The 23,141-nt window shown below is 48.2% G+C and overlaps 2 protein-coding genes across 2 annotated transcripts; one reads left to right on the forward strand and one right to left on the reverse strand.

Annotated features, from left to right (window-relative positions):
- The first annotated feature begins 920 nt into the window (after positions 1 to 920).
- TRIM54 (tripartite motif containing 54) lies at positions 921 to 21,352 on the forward strand. Its single transcript, XM_027623558.1, has 9 exons — positions 921 to 1,432; positions 17,063 to 17,235; positions 17,435 to 17,606; positions 19,175 to 19,270; positions 19,921 to 20,154; positions 20,412 to 20,434; positions 20,541 to 20,665; positions 20,796 to 20,879; positions 21,198 to 21,352. The coding sequence occupies exons 1-9, from the start codon at positions 1,265 to 1,267 to the stop codon at positions 21,212 to 21,214; spliced, it is 1,092 nt and encodes a 363-aa protein (XP_027479359.1). The 5' UTR covers positions 921 to 1,264; the 3' UTR covers positions 21,215 to 21,352.
- A 133-nt stretch (positions 21,353 to 21,485) lies between these two features.
- On the reverse strand, positions 21,486 to 22,670 carry UCN (urocortin). Its single transcript, XM_027623564.1, has 2 exons — positions 22,536 to 22,670; positions 21,486 to 22,268 (listed from the first exon to the last, which is right to left on the reverse strand). Exon 2 carries the CDS (start codon positions 22,253 to 22,255, stop codon positions 21,875 to 21,877), a length of 381 nt encoding a protein of 126 aa, XP_027479365.1. The 5' UTR covers positions 22,256 to 22,268; positions 22,536 to 22,670; the 3' UTR covers positions 21,486 to 21,874.
- Between the last annotated feature and the right edge of the window lie 471 nt (positions 22,671 to 23,141).

The following is a 23,141-nucleotide window of genomic DNA, read 5'->3' on the forward strand; positions in this document are numbered from 1 at the left end:
GCCTGGGATAGAGGAAAAAGCCCGTGGGAGAAAAAGACAGAGGGCTGGTGCTCACATCTGAGACCAGCCGGCCTGGGAGAGGAGGAGTCCAGGACAACTGTGGAGTTGAGGCAGAGGCTTCCCAGAGCCTTGTGATTATGACTTTGTCAGTGCTCTAAAATTTCCCCGGAGACCAATTCCCCTGGTGCCCAAAATAGGTTCCTGGCACACAGGTCCTTTCTGCTCAGCTCAACTTCTCTCGATTTCCTAACAAATTTAAAGTCCTTGGAGTGGCTCCAGTGATGTGTTCATGGACCAAATCCCCACACTTTCTCAGAGGCATGCTCATGAGGTCGTTCCAGGCCCTGGTGCAACTGCCAGCTCTAGCGTCCTTAGCTTCTGTTCCTAGGGTGATATGAGAAAAGTTCTGGGCAAGAACAAAAATGGACCAGAAATGTTGGACCAGAGCCTTTCCCTCTAATCTCTGGTGCCCCTGTTCTGAATCACAGCATTCAATGGAAGAGGGTGAGGGTCACTGGCTAAACCTTGGAGGTACTGACCAGGCCCCGGGTCTGGTGAGATCTTTCCTGCCGCCCTGAGCCATGTCTGGTGCCCCCATCCAGGCCAGTTTAGATTCTGCGTCACACCCTGGAAGAAGAGCCCAAGACAGAGCATGCTTACGGGGGTCAGGGTCTCACAGGAGCCTTCTGAGCCTGAGAGCTTGACACCTTCGCAGACCTACCTTTCACCATGAGCAGTGAAACTCACCCCTGCTCTTGTTTAAGGCAGTCACCCATTCCCGAGTGAGTCAGGGTCACTCACTCGGTGACAGCTGTGGCTCGCCTTACATGAGCTAAATTGGGAGTTGGAATGTCATGCAGATGCCCCTTGTTCCCCACCCCCATGTTAAAATTAATCTCCTCTCTGGGAAGAGAGGGACACACAGTGCTGCCCATAGATTGAACAAGAGTCATTTGGAGAACAAAAGGAGAAATTGTCAGGGACAGAGTCACTCAGGGACGGAGGGACAGATAAAGCTAGCTACATGTGCCTGGCTGGGGTACAGAGCAAAGACTAGAGAAAGAGAAGTGTCTGAAAACAGCTATCTGAGGACGAGGTGAATTGTTGGAGGAAGGGACAGGAGAGCAGAGCTATTTCAAGAGTGAGGAGTAGAAGGGAACATAAGAACCCACGGACTGTCTGAAGTAAACGAGGAAGGGTCCAGAGGCAGTGAGGAAAGGCCAGGACTGGGGCCAAGGCCAGGGCAGGCACGATCGCTGAGGGGATGAACTTCACAGTGGGTTTCAAGCCGCTGCTAGGGGATGCACACAGCATGGACAACCTGGAGAAGCAGCTCATCTGCCCCATCTGCCTGGAGATGTTCTCCAAACCAGTGGTGATCCTGCCCTGCCAGCACAACCTGTGTCGCAAGTGTGCCAACGACATCTTCCAGGTGGGCCGGGGGGCGGGGCCGGGGGGGCGGCCTGTGTACCTTTGTGGGAGCTGGCTCATCAGGTCGGGGACTCCAGAGCGCTCCATGAGGTGGGTGGGGGCTGTCCTGGCGGCAGGGCAGAAGACTGGGGGTCCCAGGAGATCCCAGAGTAAGCATGAGTCAGCAGCTGCTTGGCAGGCTGGCGGGTGCCGCTGATGGGTGCGCGGACCACAGCTCAATAGCTGCTGTCTGCAGGGGAAAGAAGACCCCCAGAGAAACTAGAGCCTGGGAGGGAGGTGACCCTACACCAGGCTGTGTGGCAATCTGTGCTGGACTCTGCATTCCAGTTTGGAGTTTCAGATTTGGAGGATGATGCAGAAGATTGGGAGAAAATATCAATAAGATAAGCATTACAAAATGAGCCCTGAGAGAAAAGTCAAAAATGAAACGATTTGTATTTGAGGCAAAGCTCCATGTGCCCATCTTTGGGGGCAGTGAGACGTAGGCAGGAGATCAGGAATTCTCCCCAACTGAAGTTCACACCCGTGCCCCACTCCACATTGGTCAATAGAGGGGCCTGCTGGTTAAAAAGGACTGTGGTCACTTAAGTAAAGAGAATGCAGAAAAATGCAATGAGCTTTGTTTTATGGGAGGTCATGGGGCAAAGCATAGCTAATCAAATTCACAGATGGCATTTTAGCTTCTGATTTCAGGAAGAAATGCAGCATATACTAGACTGGTTTATAAATGGGTTTTCTTTCTTGTCCTGTGCCACTGGCATGAAGATCAGAGAAAGTGGAAAAGTGCATGCTCACACGTGCCCACACACACATACACACACACCTTGCAAATGAAGTAAAATCTCTGAATAGACCAGAGCTGGCTAGCTTAGTAGGCAGGGCAGTGATAAGGAACATTATGAACACACATTCTTCAACTGTGTCGGAATTCAGGAGGAAATATGTTGGACACAAATGATTTTTAACCTAACCAAGAAAATGCCTTTTTTTTTTTTTTTTTTTGTTCTTTGGGGCAGCATGTTTGGGAAAAAAATTAATGCATTGGCTAAGTCAGGCTGTCCCATAGCTGTGCTCTGTAACCTACCCTTTGCTGTCTGCCATCTTCCTGTTGAGGCCCATTCCCATCTCCTATTCTTTTTTTTTTTTTTAACATTTTTTAAAAGATTTTATTTGAGAGAGAGAGTGCAAGTGAGAGCACAAATGGGGAGCAGCAGAGGGAGAGGGAGAAGCAGACTCCCTGCTAAGCAGGGAGCCCCACCTGGGGCTCGATCCCAAGACCCTGGGATCATGACGTGAGCCCAAGGCAGATGCTTAACCAACTGAGTCACCCAGCCGCCCCTCTATCTCCTCTTCTTCTATGTGTCTAAACCTGCCATTACATTGTTTGGTTCCAGAATATCTCAGAGCCAGTGATTTTCCCTCTCTGGGAAGGGCTGACTGCTCTGTCTACTCATCCTGGACATCGAGTCATGTACTAGAAGCCTCACCTTGCCCACCATCTTAGTTTCCCTTTGGGCTAAGTACCTTTCTGAACATCCTTCAGGCTGAGATGCCCAGGAGGGAATGGCAACAAGATTTTGCCATCCCTTCTCATGTATTTGTAGTGAAACATCCTTCCATTAGATCTTGAAATACATGAAAGCAAAGAGAAGTTTTTAAAGTGAAGGTAATCTATCCTAAAAAAAAAAAAAAAAAAAAAAAAGTGGCCCCAGGTACGAGAATATTAAAGTACGAGGCACATAGTATCGGGCAGAGGGTCCCAGGGACAGGTTCTCTATATGTAGGCTAGAGGATGTTTAAGTGGCCTCCCTTGTTCAAGTCAGTGCTCTGTCTCCAGGCACACCATTTTGGTTCCTTGAAGCTCTGAAATACTGTTTATACCCAGAGAGAACCGGAACTGAGCTGAAATCTATGCATAATATTTAAGAAACAACATGATTCCCAGAGCTTTGGGATGGTTCTGTGGATCTGGACCGATGTGTCTCTTTTAAAGTGCAGAGCACCCCTGGCGCCACCCCCCCGCCCGGGGGAAGAGTGAACAGCTCATTTCCTTGCTCTGCTTTATTTGGGGCAGCCTGGTGGGAGGCTGACCCAGTTTTTTGGCTGCACTTATGTATATACATCTCAGTAGATCTCCCTCTGAAAGATGAGCATATTTAGTTTTTTTCGCACATTGCCTCCACATTTTGACAACTGTAGGCATAATCAGATTGTCTGTTTTCTAAGTATGGGAACAAGAATAGGACTTTTGGTAACTCTATCTTAAAACCACTTAGGAAGAATACCCTGAGAACATTGCCTAGAAAGTTAATAGAACTTATAAAACTTATACCAGTGTCACACACACACACACTTTTAAAAAAAATACTATAGGAGTTTATATCATGAAAAGTGGCCACCTCAGGCCCTCATTTCGCTTCTTCAAATGGAGGTAGCCATTTCCAACTCTCTTGGGTATCCTTCCAGAGATTTTCCATGGATAGGTACATCTGCACTTGTGTGTGTGTGTGTGTGTGTGTGTGTGTGTGTTTACACTCATTGTCTTACATCTGCCTTTGTTCACTTACTCTCTCGGCAGTTCCATCTCCACACATTCAGATCTATGTCTTCATTTCAAAATGGCTGCATAGGGGGCACCTGGGTGGCTCAGTCAGTTAAGCATCCGACTCTTGATTTCAGCTCCGGTCATGGTCTCAGGGTCGTGAGATCAAAACCCCATGTGGGGCTGAGCCTGGAGCCTGCTAGGGATTCTCTTTCTCCTTCTCCCTCTGCCTCTGCCTCTCCCAGCAACCCCACTCTCGCTCTAAATAAATAAATAAAATGGCTGTATAGTGTTCCATTGTTATGACTGGACCGCAGTCTATTTAAATCAGTCCTCTGAAACATTTAGATGGTGTCCAGTGTTTTGCTGCCCTAAAAACTGCTGTGATGGACAACAAACAAGAATTTTAGGAAACTGTGGGGCACCTGCCTGGCTCAGTCAGAAGAGCATGTGACTCTTGATCTCAGGGTTGTAAGTTCAAGCTCCATGTTGGGTGTAGAGATTACTTAAAAATAAAAATAAAAATTTTAAATAAAATTTTAGAGAATTACAATTTTATAACATCAGGTTAATTAGCCAAGAAGCAAATTTGAAAATGTTTAATTGAACATTTAATTGACAATGTTGAACATTATTAAGGGTTTGGGAGAAAGTCATCCAGAATCCTACCTCCCCCAATGCAGTGATTTTCACATTTGTATATTACTTTCAGCCCCCGTGGCCACACATATTTTTACATAGCTGCCATCACAATTTAACTAAGTTTCTTTCTTTCTTTCTTTCTTTTTTAAAGATTTTATTTATTTATTTGACAGAGAGAGAGACAATGAGAGTGGGAACACAAGTAGGGGGAGTGGGAGAGGGAGAAGCAGGCTTCCCACGGAGCAGGGAGCCCGATGTGGGGCTTGACCCCAGGACCCTAGGATCATGACCTGAGCCGAAGGCAGACATGACTGAGCCAGGCGCCCCTAACTAGGTTTCTTTAGAGCTGTAATACCTCTCTCTCTCTCTCACTCTGAATTTAGAGAAAAGACACGGAAATACCACATTAACCCCCTCTAATTTCTCCCTCCCTCTTTCTCCACACTTGCGCCCACTCAGCACCAAGCACTTTGACTAGAGGAAAGCTGTTGGTGTGGGAATTTGACACAAACATCTTCCCATGCGTTTCTGTATCTGTAAGCTCTATTCAGTCCTAAACTCCCTTAAGCAAAGCCTCCGGTGTATTCTGATACCTGCCCCCACTTCACTGTGGGTCCTTGTTTATGCGCTGCAACCTGTTGTAATTTCACAGACAACCAGAAGGCCTTGGAAGAAGGTTGTTGAGGAACAGCTTTTCTGGAAGTTGTCCAACTAGGGAGAGATTTGCAGATATGGGAATATGAAGAAAGGGGCCACTTTCTCTAATAAAGGGTGGTCCGGGAAAGAGATGACTTCTGTTTCACTCCACCCTGGAATCCAGTTCTTTATCGGTTCATTGTGAGGACCTGTGGTCATCAGGAGAGGCCTGCCTCCTTGACCACTTCCACTGCTCCTGAGGGCGCCTGGACCTCCCCAGCCCATGGGGGGGTGGGGTCTCCTTTATGAGAAATTGGTTCACTGCAAGTTTGTGAATGCCGTTTACTTTGTAGCAGGGTTAGGGATCTTGCTTACTTGATGGAGGAAATTTGGTTAGTGGAGAACAAAAAACCTAGACCGAGACTAGCTCCTGGGTTTTGGTCACACCAGCTTCTTCCTTTCTTGCCGTGTGATATCAGTCAGGCTATTTTACCTCTTCAAGCCTGTTTACACATATAGAGATTAAAAGGATGCTTTGAACTGATCTTTAACATCCTTGTAATTCTTAACAATCTGATTTCACAAATTCCAGAAACCTTACTATAGATTTCCTTTTTTTTAAGTTATTTATTTATTTTTTTAGTAATCTCTACACCCAATGTGGGGCTCGAATTCAAAACCCTGAGATCAAGGTTCGCATGCTTTTCTGACTGGGCCAGCCAGGCGCCCCTGGATTTACATTTTTTAAGCGTTTTCTATTCTGTTACCAATGCCCTGACTTGACTCAGTCCTCTTCTTTTCGATCTTCCTTCCAGCCAGTCTCCTCTCACAGACCCCCCGTTCCAGGCTCTCTGCTAGGTTCTGTCAGGCAGAGCCAGCCCTCCACTCAGAATCCCTCTCCCACCCACAGCTCAGCTTTTGCCGACATCTGAATTCTTCCAAGGCTCTTCAACATTTCTCCAAATGTCTGGTCTTCTGCTACCATTATCCCATGGTTTCTCCAGTATATTCTGAAGGTCTGGCCCAGAGGACCTGCATGGTCCACTATTCATCATTGGCCAGGTCATCAATTTGGGGGAGATAGCCTCCAAACCGCCCCCCCCTTGAACTCATAGAGCATCTTTCTAGATGGAACATTTCTATTAGATGCTATGGAACATTTCTATTAGATGCTATGGAACATTACAAAAAAAAAAGGAAGCACCATACAGCCTAAAAGACAGCTCGTGGCATATATGCCGCACAATAGCCTTGACCATAACCTAGAATTAAGTTCCATTTATTTACTCCATTCCATTTTATCCCCCACAGTGAAGAAAGAACATTTATTTCATGTTCTGTGGTTCTGTGTGGTCATAAACTTTTAGGATTGTTAACAACCCTTTGTGCAATGCTTTCTCATTTACAGAGTACCTTCACATGCGTGATTCCATTTGAGTTAGATAGGGTGGATGTGATTTCCATTTTACAGGGGGAACAGGACACAAGTTATAGACATACACACAAAGGGACAGAGAAGGGACATAAATCTAGGTCTTCTGTTTCCTAGAGTGATGGAATTTCCTTTACACATCACCTCAGTGGCACATGAAATTTTGCTCTATGGGGCTGGCTTTCTTGTGAAAATGTAAGATCTCAGGAAAGAACAAAGACATTTCTGTGTACAAAAGAGCCCATCAGTTATTTTTTAGTTTTTTTTTTTTTTTAAGTACAGGTCTTTTGCCATATGCCTCTACACAATTGTTTACAAAAACTTTTATCTTAAAGAAGATATTAATTCAAAGATGCATTATATACAGTTTCATCAAGTTAAGAGCAGATCTATTCCCTGTGCTCCTACACAGGCATCCACAAAAACTTGCATTTTTTTTTAGTGTTTTTTATTTTAGGTTTTTATTTTTTTAATTCGTTAGTTAACATACGGTGTTATTTCTTAGTCTTGAAATAGAAAGATAAACAGAAGCAGAAGATGGGATTTTGCTAACTGGATATTAGTCAGCTGAGAGATCTTTAGTCCAATATAGAGACGGTCAGTTGTGGAGACGTAGTAAGCAGGTTGCCATCTACCCCTTAGAGTGAAATTCCTGTTTGTGGTGAGACTGTGTAGCACTTACAATCAAGGAAGGAAGTTCTCTCTTTTTGGACCATGGACCCCTTTGTCAATTTGTAAAGCCTGTGGACCCTAAGGGCGATGTCTGTGGTTTATGTAAGAAAAATGTTTTTATTTTCATTTTTTTAAAGATTTTATTTATTTTGAGAGAGAGAGTGAACGAGAGAGAGAGAGCACATGAACAGGGGCAGAGGGAGAGGGAGAAGCAGGCTCCCTTGCTGAGCAAGGAGCCTGATGCAGGGCTTGATCCCAGGACCCTGGGATCATGACCTGAGCTGAAGGCAGACGCTTAACTGACTGAGCCACCCAGGCACCCCAGAAAAATGTTTTTAAATGCATAAAATATAATACATATGATTATGAAGAAACTGGATTGCATGCATTCTCATACATTCTTAACGAGAACACAGCATGCATTCTCGTACATTCTCAACGAGGCTGATATTGCCCCAAGTATATCTGCCGTATTAGAATTTTTTATTGTGATTTTATTTTTAAATTTTTATTTAGTTTTTGCTTTCAGGTAAAATTCCACCCCCCCTACCCAGCTGTATTGAGATATAATTGACAAAAATTATACGTATTTAAGGTGTGCAATATGATGATTTGATATTGCGATCACCATAACTGAGAGAGTTAACACATCCATCACCTCACATGTTACCGCTGTGTGTGTGGTCTGCTGCTCTCTTAGCATTGCCAAGTATACAATATTGTATGACTAACTCCAGTCACCATGCTGTACATCAGGTCCCCAGAACTAATTCATCTCATGATGGAAAACTTGTGTCCTTTGACCAGCATCTCCTCACCCCCCACCACCGCCACCCCCACCTTTCTAGGAGTTCCACTTTTGTAGATTTTTGGTACTAAAATTTAATGGGGAAGGGGTCAATATTAGGGGCGAAAATGTCTTAAAAGTTTCCCGGAAGGAGCAGTAATGAAAAAAAGCTTGAGAAGCACTGGAATATAATTACCAGAGTAATTAGAACATGTTTGATAGAGTAATGTATGTGCTTCTATTACCACATTAAATCATGAGCTCAAGCAGTGGGCTTGAAGTAGTTTAGAAATAGTGATAAGCATAAGTTATTTTTGGATATTTGAGCAACAACAGTAATGTGATGTGAAAATGCCTGTGATTTCTGTGGGTGACAAAGTACCACTACAACTACTGTGGTTCGTTGCCTACATTTATAACTGAGGGAAATGTCCAATTTCTGCTAGAGGTTAATGAAAATCAAGGTGTGGTTTTTTTTCTCATCTGGGTTCACAGAATTTTAGTCAAGGATCTTTCGGGGCTGTGGTCCCCAGGTTAAATACTCCTGCCTGACAGGCACTGGCATCTTCCCAAGAATCCAGGCTTGACTTTCTCCTCTGCCCACAACCCACCCATGTCCAAGTGAATGGTCAGATCTACTGATTCTGCCTCTGGCATCCCTAGTCTTTTTTTTTTAGATTTTATTTATTTGAGAGAGCGAGCACGAGAGCGGGGGCTGTCAGAGGGAGAAGCAGACTCCCTTCTAAGCAGAGAGCCTGACTCGGGCCTCGATCCCAGGACTCTGTAATCATGACCCAAACCGAAGGCAGGTGCCCAACCAATTGAGCCACCCAGGTGCCCCTGGTATCCCTAGTCTTCCAAGATTGCTGCCACTACCTGAGGGTGGGCCCGTGACGTGCTTTAACTATGGCACTTGCTTCCCAGTTATCTGTGCCTTTAACCTCTCTCTCCCCTTCCCATCTATCCAAATTACCTCTCTTAGATTAATATTCACTCTTATTTTCTCTCCTAGTTCAGAAAAAAAACATGTCTACAAAATTAAGTTCAGATCCTTACCCTTGAATTCAAAGCCCTCTGTGATTTTGCCACAATTAAAAAAAATTTTTTTAAAAGGGGCACTTGAGTGACCCAGTGGGTTAAGCGTCCAACTCTTGCTTTCTGCTCTGGTCATGATCTCATGGGTCATGAGATTGAGCCCTGCATTAGGCTCTGAACTCAGCGGGGAGTCTGCTTGAGGAATCTCTCCCTCTGCCCTTCCCCCCACTCTCTTTCTCTCTCTCTCTCTCTCAAATGAATAAAATCTTCTAAAATTAATTAATAAAATTCAAAAGCCTTTCATTTAAAAACCCACCTTTCTAGCTCCCCCCCGTGCCACCCCCATTTGTAACTTAAAATCCGATAGTCTCTCCGGTCTCCTAAAATTCTTTCCTACCTAACCATCTGCTACCTGTCTACCCTGTCTTCAAATGGTAACTTCTTAAACATCCCCTCCCTTGAACCAACATAGTTCTTTACAGTTCTAGTGGTTTATCTTCTTGGCTTTTATGGCACTCCAGCGCCCCCTTTCCATTCATGTCAGGACTGAGCATTTCATTTTTTTTTTTTTTTTTTTTTAGATTTTATTTATTTATTTGAGAGAGATAGAAAGAGTGAGTGCGAGTAGAGGGAGGAGCAGAGAGGGAGATGGTGATAGAGAATCCCAAGCGGACTCTGCACTGAGCCTGACTGGGCAGGGGCAGGGGGCTCGATCTCATGACCCTGAGCTCATGACCTGAGCTGAAACCAAGAGTAGAATGCTCAACTGACGAGCCACCCAGATGCCCCTGAGCACTGCATTTTTTAATATTTTACTTTTTTTTAAGTAGGCTCCACACCTGACATGGGGCTCAAACTCACAATCCCAAGATCAAGAGTCACATGCTCCACCAACTGAGCCAAGAGATGCCCCACATTTTTAAAAAGTAAAAGTTTTTTTCAAACCCTAAAGTCTTTGTACAAAATTTGGAAATTAGAAAAAAAGAAAAAGGAAGGAATAAACCACAATTCTATCACTTGATGACAATTATTGCAAAAAATATTTAACTTTTTTTAAAAATGCATTTTAAAAGTAATTCAGGGTCTATGGAGGGAAATTTGGGAAATGTAGATGAATACAAAGAAGAAGGTTTTAAAATCACCTGGGAATCCCATCACCCATTTCAAAATTGGGATCCTACTGTCTATATAGATTTACATCCTGCTTTTTTCATCTAAAATCATAACATGACTATCTCCCTGTGTTACAAAGAACTCTGTTAAAAGATAATTGCATAATAATTCTTTTATAACTCATTTAATTGCTCTTCTATGTCAAATAACCAATATGTTTCCTATATGAAAAAAATTATTGTTTATTTTGATTACCAAAATAATATAGGTGTATTATATAAAATTCAAACCTCATACATAATACAAGTGATAGAACGTATAAATCCATCTAAACACACTAGGACTATTTCAGAGATGGGATTTCAGGAACTACTTCTATGAGACAAGGAGAGGGCGCTCCAGGGACAGCTAGGGAGAGGCACAGACCCTGGATCAAAGAGGGAGATGGTGGACTCTGTGGTGTGAGAGGGAGAGGTTGTTATAAAAACCACCAGCTCCCTTCCCCGTTTCACAGGCAAATACACACTGGTCAGGGTGTCTGAAATTCTTACCATATTATATCCTCCAAGGCTCATTGCTCACAGAACATCAGGAGCAAGTGCTAAGCACAGATCCCTCTTTTTAGATCTGAGGAGACAGAACCTGAGAGAAATTGTTTTCCTAAGGTCGTAAATGGCAAATCCAAAGCCAGATCTTCAGATAATTGCTACTTTCCCTGTATTGTGCCACATTAAATGCCTTCTGTTAAAATATAGAAATGTTACCAAGAAGGGATAACAATTTTATCCACATATCCAGTACAGATGACTTTCTCAAAATAACCACCCAGCATTTGCAAAAAAAATTGGGACATGAGACAGACAAGTTTCGATTGAAGAGTCAGGAAAGAGAGCGACTCCCCGGACTTAATTCTCATTTCACCTTCCCGATTTTTGCCATAGTTATGTACCACCTATGCTATGGTTGATTATTTCTGTTTAAAAGGACTCACTTTTAGGGGCACCTGGGTGGCTCAGTCGGTTAAGCGACTGCCTTCGATTCAGGTCATGATCCCAGGGTCCTGGGATAGAAACCTGCATCACGCTCCTTGCTCAGTGGGGAGCCTGCTTCTCCCTCTACCTCTGCCCCTCCCCTCTGCTTGTGCTCTCCCTCTCCCCATCAAATAAATAAATAAATAAATAAATAAATAAATAACATCTTAAAAAAAAAGGACTCACCTTTAAAGCTTAAATGTTTACTCTATCTTCATTCTAAATGACAAAGTTCTTGAAAAATCACTAGCTATGTAGGCTGGTTATTTTTTCTAATATGCACAAAATAAACATAAAAATTCTCAATGTCCATTCTCATATCACCAAAAATCTTCATGCCTGTCATCAGTATGTATACCATACTTGGGGAAACACTGAGATAGCTCATGGGTAACACAGAGGGGGCCTCTAAGCAACATGACTGTGCCAGGAGTTAAACAGCCTGGAAAATCCAAAAGATAAACTTAACTATTTCATCACCAGTCACATTTAGCCCTAGTGCAAAAGGGCATATATATATATATACATATATGCCAGGCCTGACTAGCAAAGGATGTGGGGTGTGGAGTTGGGCGGGTGAAACATCGCTGAGGCAATCACAGCAAGGAAGGGATGCCCTGGAGGTTAAGAGGAAAGCCAGCCAGCCTACCCCAAGTAGGATATGGCAGGAGGAACTGAGCTTTGGAAGAGGGAGGAGACTATGGAACCAGTAGATGGCTGGGAAATCTGCAGTGGGCTGTGGTACCTGCTCCAGGGAGCAGCACTGGGTCTATAGCCAAACTGCAAAAAACGGCAGAGGTGCGACCCCTCCCTACCACCTGCCAGTGAGCTCTCCAGTTCCCCAGAAATGTGCTTTTCAAACAAAGGATTTAGGTTGGACTGCCTGATTCCAATTGTCTCTCAGACCCCTGGGTCCCAAGAGAATGGTAGTGATTAGCCGATAGGATGAGCTGCTAAAATGTCTTTACAAGGTGGGGAAGTGGTGAAGAGGTAGCGTGCTTCCTGGTCCACCCCCCTTGGCCCAGACATCCCAACAAGTTCTGATTGCTTTTTTTAAACTTTTTTTTAGGGGCATCTGGGTGGCTTAGTCAGTTAAGTGCCCGACTCTTGGTTTCAGCTCAGGTCATGATCTCATGGGGTCGTGATCCCATGGGGTACTGGGATTGAGCCCCGGGTAGGGCTTGGCACTCAGGAGGGGGTCTGCTTGGAGATTCTCTCTCTCTTTGCCCCTCTCCTCACTCTCTCTCTCTCCCTCTCAAATAAATACATAAATCTTAAAAACAAAACATGTTTTTATATTGTGGTACAATGCATAGTGTAAATTTATCATCTTAACTATTCTATTTTTTTAGTATTTTATTTATTTGAGAGAGAGGGCATGAGAGAGCGAGCACAAGCAGTGGGGAGGGGTAGAAGGAGAGGGAGAAGCAGGCTCCCGGCTGAGCAGAGAGCCGAAGCGGGACTCGATCCCAGGGCCCTGGGATCAGGACCCAAGCCAAAGGTAGACGCTTAACCAGCTGAGCCACCCAGTCACCCTCATCTTAACTATTCTTAAGTGTGTAGCTCAGTGGCATTAACTATATTCATATTGTCATATAACCATATCCAGAACTTCTCATCCTTCCAAACTGAAACTCTGTACCCATTAAAATAACTCCCCACTCCCCTACCCCCCAGTCCCTGACAACCAACATTCTACTTTTTATCTCTATGAATTTGACTATTTCAGGTACCTCATATCAGAGAGATCATGCAATATTTGTCCTTCTGTGACAGGCTGATTTCACGTAGCACAATGTCCTCAAGGCTGACCCACATTGTCACATGTAGTCCTGATTACTTTCATCCTGTCGTTTTCCACCACAGTCTGTGTGACTATCAGTGGCATGGATTCTACTTCCTGCCGTCGTATCAAATGTGAATTTTGTTTCTATGTTGGTAACATATTTTACATGACTTCTTAATTCTGCCAGTTCATTTTTCTTCTCCAGCTTTGATCACTTATATCTCTTCTTTTTCTTTCAAGATTTTATTTATTTATTTATTTAAGAGCGAGAGAGTGCGGGGGTTGGTGAGGAGCAGAGGGAGAGAGACAAGCGGACTCCGTGCTGAGTACAGCGCCTGATGCTGGGCCTCCATCTCATGACACTGAGATCATGACCTGAGCCGAAATTAAGAGGCAGCCGCTTAACTGAGTGAGCCACCGAGGGCCCCCTTTACTTATATCTCTTCTATAATCAAAGTGACTATGTTTTCTTTATTTCTTTATAAAGGTCAGATTGAAATATTGTTTCTTAGAGCAATTCTTCTTCCAAAGCGTCTTCTTCACCTGTCCTTTGCTTGTCATGCTTTCTTTTTCCTTTTTTTTTTTTTTTATTATCTCGGCTTGTATCTCCTGTTAGATCCTTTCTGCTTATCATTCCTCTTTGAATAGGGGTAGTTCCATCTGAGGCTGAGGGTGAATTCTTTACTCAACCCTCTGTTTACCTTGGCTTTTCTTCCACTGTCACCTAAATGTAAACTGGCTAGCTGGATGTTATCATTGGTTTGCAATCTCTGTTTGGTCCTTTGGCTTCTTTGGTGAATTAGAGGGGTATGACCTGGATTAGTAGGTAACTGACTATCTCAATTTGGTTATGTTGCCTCAGAATATTTTTTCACACCGAATCTGAGGAATTATCTTTCTTGGGGGCACGTGGGGATCCATGGGAGGAAGTCTTGCAAAGATTTGAGCTATTTCCTTTCCTTTGCACAAACAGGTCATTCTGGTTGCAAGCTGGGCCCTTATATTGCTTCACAAGGTTTTGGTTTTGATGGGTCATATTTTATCTCTGCTCAAATAACATCAATCCGCAGTTGCACAGCTGACTTTTACATTGTTTCTTTCCTTTGTGAAGGGTTGATGTTTGGCCTTACTAAAATCGGTTTCACCTGAGATTCAGAGAGACGAATATTGGCTCTGGGCATCATTCTTCAGGTGGCCTCAATTTTATTGCACCTGACAATGTAGTATATTGATTTTTAGGATGGACTCTGGGGTCAGAGTGCCTGACTTCAAATATTGGTTCTGTCACCTATTACCTGATGACTGTGAACAATTTATTTAACATATCTGGGCTACAATTTCCTATCTTTGAAATGGCACTAATAGTAGTACCTATTTCATAAGGTTGATAAGAGGTTTAAATGAGTTAATACAAATAAAAGGACTTAGAGCAAAACCTGGCATGAAGTATATGCCCAATTAGCCGCTGTCACTATATTTCCTGTAGTCTAAGTTGGGGGGGCATACATGTTCATCTCCTCCATTATATTTACAAGAAATCCTTGAGGGTTAAAATCAGTAATGTCTGGGAAGCCCATAGCATGGTGCTTGACACATAATAGACCCTCAAAACATGTGTTGAATGTTAAATAGTGAGTATAGAGGAAGAGGGGGCAGTGCAGAGGAAGGTGGGGGAGAGAGGCCACTCAGGAGTTTGTACTCTGGGCTAAGATTTTAGAATATTGCCCCCTTTCTACCCATTCAAACCTTCACTGAGCACCTTTATATGCTAGCCAGCAGCAAATCAAAGAGAAGTCAGATCCCTCCAGGAACTTGCAGCTTACAGTTCTCCCAACAGCTCCTTACTCACTTGGATTCTAAATAATGAAAGGTAATTGTATTAAGTAAGCAAAAGCCCAGTGATCTTACACTTTAACCCATTCCCTAAAGTAAACTCAGCAGTATTTATACAATTCCAGCTACCAAGAAGGACAAAGGCACACAGCCTTGGATAATCTCAAACTAATCCGTTTGGCTTTATGATGGCCTGAAGTGTTAACTTCTTATGATTCACAAGAAATGCCACCAAAATGTGACATTTGTGACCTACCAGTCACTCTCACCGAGGTAGGCTTGCCCACTTCACAGGGGTCACTTTTCCTGCCTTGCCTACACCTCTTGCTTTTAAAGGTTCAAACAAGACTGTGGACTTGGATGCTTGTATGTATTCTGGGTGTTGTTGCACACATAAGGGGCCCTCTGGCTGATGTCCAGCATAAGGATTTGGAGAATTCCATCGAAATCAACTGCAGGAAATACATCTAACTTCGCAAAGTCACAGGTGACTATTCTCCCGGTTACCCTCTATGAGTCCATGGTCTTCCAGCCAGTTAAGACTAAGTTCTGCCATAAGTGACAGAAAACCCAAAATAGCAATGGCTTAAGAAGGTGTGTTTTTCTCTCAAGTGGAAGTATAGATAGGCCAGGACTGCCTCATCAGAGCCTCACTCCTTTTATCTTGCTGCCGTTCTCATCATGTGACTACCTCATGGCTCAACATGGCTGCTTCAACTTGAGCCACTCCATCTTCATTCCAGCCAGCAGGAAGGAGAAAAGAGGAGGGCATGCCCCTCCATTAAAGATACTTCTTAGAAATGGCACAAAACATTGCTATCTACATCCCAGTGGCCAGAATGCAGTCGCCTGGTCACACCCAGCTGGAAGGGAGGCTTGAACACACAATCTTTATTCCATGTGTCTTGCTAAAAATTCAGAGGTTCTATTATTGAAGAAGACAAGGTGAATATCGAAGAATAACAAGCAGTCTCTGCCAGTCTCTTATCTCTCTTGCCATCCACAAGTTGACCCCTCTGTCTTCCCTGAAGACCAGCCTTCCTGTTCATACTTTCTGACCCCTCCTGCTTTCCACCTCCACTTCACAAGACTAAGAGTGGCCACAATGTCAGTTCTTGGCCCAACTCCACAGGTCTTTTCAGTTTCCCAAAGCCGCACACTGTCTAGCCACCTCCACCTCTGTGCGAGTCCAAATTCCTGGAGAGAACATTTGATTGGTTCTGCTTGGGTCAGGTGATCACCTCCTCAAAGCTGAGCCAATCATCTCTGGCCTGGGCCATGGCAGGGCTCTCCCTTTTAGGATGGGATGGAGCAAGTTCTCTAAGCGGTGGAAGTGATGAACATCTCTTGTAAATCCTCCTTCTGAGCTTACTCTTATCATAACACCCAGCCTGCTGGATGTAGTTGTCGCTTTGCTCGGTTTGCTCGTCCATAGGGCAGGGATGCATTTATTCATATCTTATCCCCAGAGCCTTGCAATTACCTGGCACACTCAATATTTATTGTAGAAGGAATAATCCAATCTCATCCTTAATTTTACAGAGCTTGAATGCTTGCTCGAATTTACATGGTAAAACAGCGTTAGGGGCAGCACAAGAACACAGGTCTCCTGACTCCCAGTCTCTAGGACGGTTTCCTAGAATGACCCAGCATGGTGTGGCTTTTGTGCTCCATTGTTCAGCACTTGTCTCAGTTTCCCTGTCAAGGACTCCAGGGAATCTCCCCCCACCCCCAGATGTGGCCCATGAGAGCCCAGGAGGACACTGGCTGCACCACACAGAGTTCATTTCCAACCTTAGCCTTCCTGTCAACACCAGTGTCTCCCCACACCTGCAAGCTGGGCCCCTTTGGGGAAATCCCATCCTGACTGGGCCTTGACCAAAGTTAGGCTCTAGATGCAGGGATGCTTAAAGAGTAATAAGGCAAAAGCGGGAAAGAAGATCTCCATGGCCACGCACCTGAGCTGCTCTCAGAGGAGGAGGGCCCCCCCCATCGGAAAGAGCTGATGCCTCTCCTTCCGCTATTCTCCTACACATCGGCCCTCATGACCGTTCCTCGCTGCCTCCTCCCTGGTCCCTCAGGCCTCACTGTGCCTATTCCCTCATGTTACTTGTCCCTACAGGCCTCAAACCCTCTGTGGCAATCCCGGGGCTCCACCACCGTGTCTTCGGGGGGCCGTTTCCGCTGCCCATCTTGCAGGCATGAGGTTGTCCTGGACAGACATGGTGTCTATGGCCTGCAGCGAAACCTGCTAGTGGAGAACATCATCGACATTTACAAGCAGGAGTCTTCCCGGTGAGCCGTCAGGACCTCTTGTCCCTCTAAGGAGCAGGGCCTGGCACACAGTGGGGGAACCCATCAGCCAAAAGGGAAGGGCTGAGAGGATTGGTTTAGAGATCAGAGGCCTGGACCCTGGGACGCCCCACACTCACGGGATGCACCTCCCTGCAGCCTGGCCCCTGACCCTCCTGCCACCCCACCCGCTCCCCTCCAGGCCACTGCACTCCAAGGCTGAGCAGCACCTCATGTGCGAGGAGCACGAAGAAGAGAAGATCAACATCTACTGCCTGAGCTGTGAAGTGCCCACCTGCTCTCTCTGTAAGGTCTTTGGCGCCCACAAGGACTGTGAGGTGGCCCCGTTGCCCACCATTTACAAACGCCAGAAGGTACCAAGCAGCAGAGGGAACAGGCATGGTGAGGTGGGAACAGGGGACAGGGTCTCCAACTGCAGCCTCTCACTCCACTTGGGTTTTAGAGGCTGGCAGATCAGGGTTACCGTCCCAGTTCTGGGCATGACTCAGTGTGTCCGTGACTAAGTCACTTGACGTCTCTGGCCCTGACTTTCCTCGCTTGTAAAATGGGGATGAAAAGGCCAACTTCCAAAGTTGTTTTAAGATACAATTAGATAATGGATACCAGCAACTTCAGTTTGGTGGCCGAGGTGCTCTCCAGGCCCTCTCACTACCACACAACTACATTTGACCTAAAACATAATTTAAAACTTATATCGGTGGGGTGCCTGGGTGGCTCAGTCAGTTGAGTGTCTGACTCATTATTTTGTCTCAGGTCACGATCTCAGGGCTGTGAGATCGAGCTGCATATCGGGGTCTGCACTCAGCGCTGAGTCTGCTTGAGATCCTCTCCCTCTGCCCCTCCCTCTGCCCACGATCTTGCTCTCCGTCTCTCTCATAAATTAAATAAATCTTTTTAAAAAGTAAAATAGAAACTATATCAGAGGGCAAATGCTGGCAGTATTCCTGAGCTAGAGAGATGAGACTATGTCTTCAGACCCCTGAAATGTGGACACCCGACCTGAAGACCCCCACGAATCCCAGGTTAAAGTGGAATCTCAGGAACCAAGGTGGTCAGAAGTGCCGCCTGGCTTTTGACAAAAGTGAACGCAGAATCTGCCTAGAGGGAAACCCCCTCAATTTAGGCCCTTGGGTTCTCCTTAGATTAAGAAAAACAAAATATTAATTCAAAAGTGAAGATACAGAGAGAAGTGTACCCCATGAGTGAAGTCAGTGGAAACAAAAATCACAGATTAAACCCCTGAGGAATTCATATAATGGAATTATTAAAGACTTGAGAGTCGCTGTGTATAAAATGCTTTCTTAAAAAGATGGAATAAAACCCCAGCAATACTAGATTACCAAACATGCAGATTTAACAAAAAGCCAAATAGAGCTTTTAAAAATTAAAATGTGGTTGTTGAAATAAAACATTGAAAAGGTGAATTAAATGGCAGATTCCTCTGAAGAGAGAATTAGCGAACAGGAAGGTGGGCCTGAAAAAGCAGCCTAGGATGCAGCACAGGGGGATGAGAAGGGTGAGCACATATGTCTTCTCCTCAGAGTCACAGAATGAGAAAACAAAGAGAATGGAGAAGAGGCAATAGTATCCTAACAGATAATTACAAAGCTTTCCGAATTGAGAGAAGGCATGAATCTACAGTTGAAGCATTCAGCCTAGAGCCTGGCATTTGGTGGATATTTGGCAAATGTCTTTCTCCTTTGGTGGTGGAGGCCCTCCTCTTTCCACCTCCTTCCAGAATCCATAAATATGCTTCCACACTTCTTGGATGGTTCCAAGCCATCTAGATCTCTGGAATGGCTGCTCTGATGGTGGGGCGGAGAGGCAGTCTTCTCCTAGGCGGCCCTGGGCTGGGATGGGGGGCGGAGGACAGCTCTAGGCAGGGTCCTCCAGCTCTAAGGGCTGGCCTGTTGTGTGGCAGAGCGAGCTCAGCGATGGCATCGCGATGCTGGTGGCGGGCAATGACCGTGTGCAAGCAGTGATCACACAGATGGAGGAAGTGTGCCAGACCATCGAGGTGAGCCTGGGATAGGAGGGAGGGGAAATTTCTGGGTTCCTGGGGGGTGAATCACAAGTAGTGGGATATAGGTTTGAGTCCCAGCTGTGCCCCCCCGGCTCTGTGACTTTGGTCCAGTTACTTCACTTCTCTGTGCTTTGCTGATTATGAGAATGATATGATGACTACCTCGCTGGACATTTTTGAGAATTAAATGAGATTATACAAGTAAAAACTAGGGCCAGAGATACCCCTGAAGTACTTTAAAATATTGTATTTGCTAAAGAGAGAAAATCTTAAAAGTTTTCGCGAGAAAAATATTATAACTGTATTTAGTGACAGTGGTAACTAGACTTGTGATCATTTCACAATATCTACAAATACGGGATCACTACATTGTACACCGGCAACCAATTTAATGTTAAAAGTCAATTATATCTCAATTCTAAAAAAATCTAGAAATTGTTGTTACTGAAAAGACCTGGGAATGAGCAGCCCTAGGCTGCAGTTGTGGCTCGGCCACTGTGTGTGGGGAACTTTCCTTGGTTGTCTGTGGCTCCCAGTAAGTGGGGAGTGGGACAGGTAGGTGAGTGCTCTCCCAGCTAGAGGTCTCATCCTGGCTCCCCTCGTTCAGGACAACAGCAGGTCTCATCCTTGCTCCCCTCGTTCAGGACAACAGCCGGAGGCAGAAGCAGTTGCTTAACCAGAGGTTCGAGGCCCTGTGCTCGGTGCTGGAGGAGCGCAAGGCTGAGCTGCTGCAGACGCTGGCCCGCGAGCAGGAGGAGAAGCTGCAGCGCGTCCGGGGCCTCATCCGCCAGTATGGAGACCACCTGGAAGCCTCCTCCAAGCTCGTGGAGTCCGCCATCCAGTCCATGGAGGAGCCACAGATGGCGCTGTACCTGCAGGTGGGCCCTGGCGGAGGGAGGCGGGCCGCAGAGTGGCTGCGGTGGGGGCCCCGGCACCCCGAGGGCTGGGCTCCGGTCTCCTCTCTGGCTCCCGCTTGCCCCACGGCCTTGGGCAGGTCACCCCGCCTGAGTCCGTTTTCTCGTCAACGAACCGGGATATGCATCCCCGCCTACCCCGCAGGACTGTGGGCACCAGAAACGGGACTTTGCCAGCGCTTGGCACGGTGCTTACGCTCACCCTCCTTTCTTCCCTGCAGCAGGCCAAGGAGCTGATCAATAAGTGAGTAGGCGGAGCGGGCAGGGCAGGGGCTGTGTGGGCTCCGCCGCCACGCGCAGGGGGTTGAGGGTGCTGGGGCCGGTCCAGCTGAGCGGCTGCCGCGCCGCAGGGTCAGGGCAATGTCGAAAGTGGAGCTGGCAGGACGGCCAGAGCCGGGCTACGAAAGCATGGAGCAGTTCACCGTGAGCTTGGAGCACGTGGCCGAAATGCTGAGGACCATCGACTTCCAGCCGGGTGAGGGAGTGAGGATGGGAGGGGGCGGCGGGCCGCTGGGACTGGGCGTCCCGAGGGCACGCGGCAGGGGGGGGTGCGTCACGGCCCGAGAAGCGGGGACCCCACCTCACGGGGCCTTCCTTGGGGCTAGGCGCTTCCGGGGAGGAAGAGGATGAGGAGGTGGCATTGGACGGGGAAGAGGGCAGCGCAGGGCCTGAGGAAGAGCGGCCGGAAGGTGAGTGCGGCCGGAGGCGCCTGGCGGGGCTGGCCCTACGCTCAGGTCCCCTCTTCTGTGATGCCTTCCTGCGGCCCCAGGGATGGCTGCAGGCCTCGGCTCCTGAAGCGCGTCCCCGCCCCAGCGGGCGGGGGGCGCCCCCTAGCGCGCGTGCGGAAGTACACTCTCTTTCCCACCAGCCATTCCTGGGGGCTCTGGGAGACCAGGTTGGGTCGGGCCGTAGAGGAGAAAGCCACGTGGCTGGGGGAAAGGGGTGAGTTGGGGTTCGGAGCTGACTTGTTCCCGTGGAGAGCCCGCCCACCGAGCTTTCTTTCCCAGGCACAGGCGGGCACTGACCCGTCCCCTGTTGGAGAGCCCGCGCACCTGGGGCCTGGCGCTGGGGTCGCGGAGGACTTGCGCTGAGACCGCCGCGCCACCCAGCTCGGCGCCCCGCCGCGGGGGAGGGGCTCAATAAAGGGCTAATGCGTCCAGAACCGCATCTCCGTTCACTGCTCACTCTCAGCCTCGGCTTCGGAGGCGACCCCATCACCATCCTGCCCTTCTCCGGATCTGGGACCATTTGAGGGGCGGAAGTGGAATGACCCCCGTGGGGCATCTCCTTGATATCAAGCACGGGTTCCTCGAGCCCAGTGCCAAGGGAAGAGGGCCGGGGTGGGGCGGTGGCACCAGGACTTTGAGTTCCTGGGGTTCGATGGCACAGGACCCCCCCGGCTGAAAGCCCTTCTGCCGGAGTCCTCGAGGAGCATCCGGTACCCTCTCGCCGGCCTGGGAGGCCACACTTTTCCACGGGCTCCCACCCTGCTGTGCTTCCCCGCGCCCCACAACCGAGGCCAAAGGCTCTTCAGCACTTTTATTAAAAATTGGTGACGCACAGAGTGCTCCGGGCATCCCTGGGCTGCTCTAGCCCGCGGGACTGGGTCAGTTCCAGTCGCGCACGTCCCGGCCCGGGGGTGGGGGACGGGGGTCGAGGTTCTCGTGGCTGCAGACCCCGCCGATCACTTGCCTACAGACTCGAATATGATGCGGTTCTGCTCGGCGCGCTCCCGCTGGCTCTGTGTCCGCGCCAGCTCCAGCAGGGTCCGCAGCAGGTGGAAGGTGAGATCAATGGACAGCGGAGGGTCGTCCCGCCTCGGTCTCTCGCCCGCGGTCCGGGATTCCCACCGGTCGGGCCCCGCGCGGCGCGGGAAGCGCTCGGCCAGCAGCAAGAGCAGCGCGCGGGCCCCGCCGTCCTGGTTCCGCGCCCCGGGGCTCCAGCGCAGACTCGGGTCCCGGACCCCGGCCGCCGCCGCCTCCGGGCTCCACCGGCTGCTCCCCGGGCGCAGCTGTGCCAGGAGCAGCAGCGCCACCAGCAGCGCCGCGTGTCCCCCCTGCTTCATGGTGCCGCCGGCCCTGGACACACAGGGGTAGCGCAGGGTGAGGTGCGCCCGGGGCAGTCGCAGGTGGCACCACTCCCCTTCCCGTGCGCATCCAGCTCCCCTGCCCGGCCCCTGTGCCTGCCGCCTGGTACCCACAGCCTTCCCTCCAGCCCCAGCCGCTGCCCAGCCCGCTCCTCCCTCTCCCTTTCTCCCTCTCTCCCCTTGGGCGAGCGGTGGTGGGTGAGCTGAGCACCAAGTCCTGGTGCTGAGGGAGTCAGGGCGGATGCTCCGGGCCACTCACAGGTTGCCAGAGAGTGTGCACGCCGCAGGACGGGGCTCCAGTCTCTGTCCGGTCTCTGTCCCTCGGGCGGGCTGAGGGCGCCGTGGGGACCACGGGGTCTGTCCCGGGACCGCCGCCAGCCTTATATAGCTCCAGGACAGCTCCGACTGACGTCAGCGAGGAACATGCACGGACTGTAGAAGCAATGACGGCTGCAGCCTCAAGTCCACCGCTTGCGAGACCCAGAGGGGCGCACCTCAGAACCTGACTCTGGGTCCTGGGGCCAGCGCTGCAAGCAGCCCCTGCCTTAAGAGAGCAAGAAGCTGCTGGGGCATAACCCTTGCTCTGGGAGCCACGAGAGTCCTTTAACTGCTTACAACAGCCAGCAGGGACTAGGCCCAGTCCCCAGATCAGACCAGTCAGGTGGCCAGGCTTCTGTGGCACACCGAAGAGAGGCTGGACCTCACGGCTGCCAGTGGCGCCCACCCTGCTGTTGGCCTCTAGAAGGGGCCAGAGGCATTGGGAGACGGTTGTGCTGCTCAGACCCAGTCCCTAGTCCCTGCTGTCGGTTCAGCCAACAGAGGCACTCAGGAGCACAGGCGGCTCCCAGCTCACGCTCTGGTACCA

This window comes from Zalophus californianus, chromosome 8 (assembly GCF_009762305.2).
Source record: "Zalophus californianus isolate mZalCal1 chromosome 8, mZalCal1.pri.v2, whole genome shotgun sequence".
NCBI lineage: Eukaryota > Metazoa > Chordata > Mammalia > Carnivora > Otariidae > Zalophus > Zalophus californianus.

Coding starts and splice junctions, on each gene's coding strand:
- TRIM54 (XM_027623558.1), top strand. CDS start 1,265: ATGAACTTCACAGTGGGTTTCAAGCCGCTGCTAGGGGATGCACACAGC. Junction 1,433..17,062: donor GTGCCAACGACATCTTCCAG/GTGGGCCGGGGG, acceptor TTGTCCCTACAG/GCCTCAAACCCTCTGTGGCA. Junction 20,666..20,795: donor GACCATCGACTTCCAGCCGG/GTGAGGGAGTGA, acceptor CCTTGGGGCTAG/GCGCTTCCGGGGAGGAAGAG.
- UCN (XM_027623564.1), bottom strand. CDS start 22,255: ATGAAGCAGGGGGGACACGCGGCGCTGCTGGTGGCGCTGCTGCTCCTG.